The sequence below is a fragment of the Lactuca saligna genome, chromosome 4 (genome assembly GCF_052625555.1).
Source record: "Lactuca saligna cultivar CGN05327 chromosome 4, ASM5262555v1, whole genome shotgun sequence".
Classification (NCBI taxonomy): Eukaryota; Viridiplantae; Streptophyta; class Magnoliopsida; order Asterales; family Asteraceae; genus Lactuca; species Lactuca saligna.
Window position 1 is genome coordinate 10,825,819 of NC_136420.1, and position 3,518 is coordinate 10,829,336.

A 3,518-nucleotide genomic window follows, 5' to 3' on the forward strand; every position below is an offset into this window, starting at 1 on the left:
TGCCACCTAAGTTGGCTTTCACCGGAACAAAATCGACTCCGTCTTCACATACAGATTCGGCTTACCACCAGAACTTCTATATTGACTCTCAAAGTGTATTTTTAATACATTCAACCTTATAAATTGTTTTATTCAAAATAATTATAATAGTTGTATTGTCTTTTGTAACATATTCAATTTTATAAAAGTCCAAGACAATTTAACTGTATCGATCAATTCAACGTGTACAGAAACAGATATTTTCCCCAAACTCGTTTCGATACATCAACCCAAGTACCCAACCTAGTGATTTTGACATTTGTTATTATATATAAAAAGTTAGGAAGGAAAAGCAAGAGAAATGGGTGGGTAAGAAAAGAATTTTAGGTCACTTTATCTTTTAACGTGATTGATCAAGCCAAGAACAAAGCACAAGAGAGCCAAATGATTGTTTTTTCTTTATGAAAATCGACATTATTGTATAAGTACAACTTTTAATGCATGATTTACATATCATTGTAATAAGGGCTTTTGTCCTATTCAATGTACAACTTTTTAAAAAGGAGGCCAGGAGAGTACCACTACGATATCCTTTAATCCACAAACCAAAAAAATCTTTCATTTTTCAACAAATTTACAAAAAGAAATACATAATATGTTTTCATCATTTTTATGTTTCAATCTATAGAGCATCTCATATATAATCATATTTTAAAACAATTTCATATGAAAATACGAAAGTAAAATAATCATATAAATGTGCCTTGTGGGCATGAATACATCCATATGCCTTCAAAATTACATATTTATATATACTTTTTTTTTAATGGATATATATATTTATATACTATATGACATACAAATATATATCATAAACCTTTCCTCCATCACCAATAAGTTTTCCCCATTCAACTCAATTTTTTCTCACTCGGAGTTCAAGTCCAGTGTGCTTGACTTTGACTCCAAGTCAAAGTCAAAGTCATTCACATATTGACTATTCAAATCAAACCTCTCACTACCTTTCTGTAATCTTTTACCTTGACAATTCCCATCAGAAATTGTACTCCCACTTCTTTTCCTTCCATTCCCGGAATCACTCATTCCATTCCTATCCATCAATTTCAAATCAAGATCATCGTTTTCCTTCCTTCCCCAACTCTCAGATGAAGTCAACGAGCTTTCCATTGACGACCCATTCCTCGTTTTTTTCACCTCTTTCTTTAACCTTGAATCATCTACTTCGGTCAGCATGGATAACGAACTCGGGCAACTCGGGCAGCCATTGTCCACCATTGAAACTAAATGAGAAAGCTCAGCTTTTGCTGCTTCAACTTCAATGGCGGATGAATTATACCCTGCAAGTGTGTCTTGTGCCTTTCTCAATACCGATTGTAAATACTTTCCTTGAGCTTCAATTCTCAGCTGTAAATGTCTTTGAACCTGAAAATTGAAAAATCCGATCGTTAGTTTACTACAGTTGTACCTCATGCATGTAAATTTGTACTTTCGGTTTTCACCTCTATTTGTTCGTGAAGTTTCCTTTGCACCTCCATTTGCATCTGTAAAGCCTCAGCAATCTTTAAGCTCCTGATACGATCAACATTCAACGCTTTTAAAAACTTTTCTTGCGGATTTTATATAAAAAGATAGAGAATTTAAAGGTGAAAAGGTGAATTACTCGCTAATCTGATTTGGGTTTTCATCGTTTCGATCGATACTTGTGATATCACTCCTATGGTCATCTCCAAACTCTGTTATCAAATTCATTGGTTATTAATTAGAATGAAAAATCCAGCATTTTGTTTCAATGAATAAAGAATCAAACACGTATTTACTCACCTTCTTGAATATTTCCACTGCAAGCTGGCGATTGTTGAATCTTTCCTAATCTATATTTCTGCATAAATATACAAGAAAAACTTAGAATTGTAATAAAAAATCGTTAATTTGTGAATGAATTGAGGCTAAAAGTACCTGTAAATGACTCTTTAAGTGGTACAAAGTAAGCCCATGAATACCCATTACTCTCATCAAAGATTTTGGTGTCGCTTCTGTAAGTGAAAAAAGATCGAAACTTTATGAAAACCCAACAACAAGATTTTATAAAAGAAGGTAAATTTTAGTAGAAACTCACTCTCTGGGCCTCCGAGTTGACTGACTGAGTCAACGAATCGTTGGTGAAGTTCAGAAGTCCATTTGAGTCTTGGCTTAGCATCACTGGATAAAACCAAATTCACTTCTTGATTTTGAATATTCTCATGAGCCATTTTTTTCAGTTTCTGAAATAGATAAAGAACAGAAGAAGTAATGAAACATAAAATAGGATTGATTCTTTATGAATTGAAGACTTGTTGTGTCTGAAATATGTGGCAGATGAGTGTAAGTCTTTTATAAATGAGAGACGGGGGGGTATGGGTGGGTGGGTGGGTGGGTGGGGGGGGGGAGTTGGTTGATCTCACTCCATATCAGGAAACACGAGTGGGGTAATGTAAGGTGAGGGAATATATGCTCTCATGAGCTGTGTGTCTCTTACCTTTCTCTCAATTCACATTTCATTATCACCCACAAAACAAAACAAAAGAGAGAAAAAAATAAAATATTTTTTTATTCATTTTCCCTTTTGACTTGAACGGCATGAAGAGAATCTTTAATGGTGCAAAAACAAAGAAAGCAAAACACAGTTCCATTTGGAGTCTTAAAAGCAGAGAAAAAAGTGCATGATTTGGTTTTATCTTCATGTTTTTCCATTACCCACTCCTCACTTTTCACACCTCACTCTCAAAATTAGCGAATGATAATCCAAAATCATCATTAGACTTTCATCGAACAAATGGCTTGCATTCAATCCAAGAATTGGTTTGGTTATTATTCGATCAAAGTTAAGGATCAAATCCAAGATTTAGAGGACCCCTACCATGATGTTAATGGGTTTTAACTTTCTAAATCTATATGGAGTTTTGAAGAAAGGAGATTTACATTAGTGGGATGGATTATGGAATATGGGTGAGTTAAAATTTTGATGGATTTATTTTTCTTTTTCTTTTTGGAGTTTGAAAGTGATGGCAAATGAGTTTTTCTTTTCTTTGATTTGGCTATTTTTGGTGGAAGATGTGGTGGGATTGGCGGATTCTCTTTGTTGCTTGTAGGCTTAGGGGAATCAAAGAATCCAACAATAGATTTTAGGACAAATTTCTTGTTTTTATGCTATCAACAACTATTTATATTTAAACAAAAGGAAAAGGATAAAGTGGTGAGGGAATAAACCAATTCATCAATGACTCATTATATAATTCAATCCTATGATCATGCCAACATATATATATTATATACATACATGAACACACATCCCAAAGGTAAAAGGATGGTGATCAGTTACGAATTAAAAAAGGGTCTACTCAAAATGGTAAATTTAAGTACGTGTTATATTGATCACGTAATCGTTAATATAATAATATAAGGAGATGTCCCTATATGTCTATATGACTGTATTTTCTTCGACCTTTGATCAATTTATGATGGATTTTTATTACTTATTTTAT

At 33.4% G+C, this 3,518-nt stretch overlaps 1 protein-coding gene across 1 annotated transcript; it reads right to left on the minus strand.

The window, feature by feature from the left end:
- Positions 1 to 699: 699 nt before the first annotated feature.
- On the minus strand, positions 700 to 2,352 carry LOC145041214 (myb family transcription factor PHL8-like). Its single transcript, XM_078989195.1, has 6 exons — positions 2,114 to 2,352; positions 1,954 to 2,030; positions 1,819 to 1,876; positions 1,658 to 1,730; positions 1,497 to 1,566; positions 700 to 1,419 (listed from the first exon to the last, which is right to left on the minus strand). The coding sequence occupies exons 1-6, from the start codon at positions 2,244 to 2,246 to the stop codon at positions 904 to 906; spliced, it is 927 nt and encodes a 308-aa protein (XP_078845321.1). The 5' UTR covers positions 2,247 to 2,352; the 3' UTR covers positions 700 to 903.
- Between the last annotated feature and the right edge of the window lie 1,166 nt (positions 2,353 to 3,518).

Coding starts and splice junctions, on each gene's coding strand:
- LOC145041214 (XM_078989195.1), bottom strand. CDS start 2,246: ATGGCTCATGAGAATATTCAAAATCAAGAAGTGAATTTGGTTTTATCC. Junction 1,731..1,818: donor CAGTGGAAATATTCAAGAAG/GTGAGTAAATAC, acceptor ATTTGATAACAG/AGTTTGGAGATGACCATAGG. Junction 1,567..1,657: donor AACCCAAATCAGATTAGCGA/GTAATTCACCTT, acceptor TGATCGTATCAG/GAGCTTAAAGATTGCTGAGG.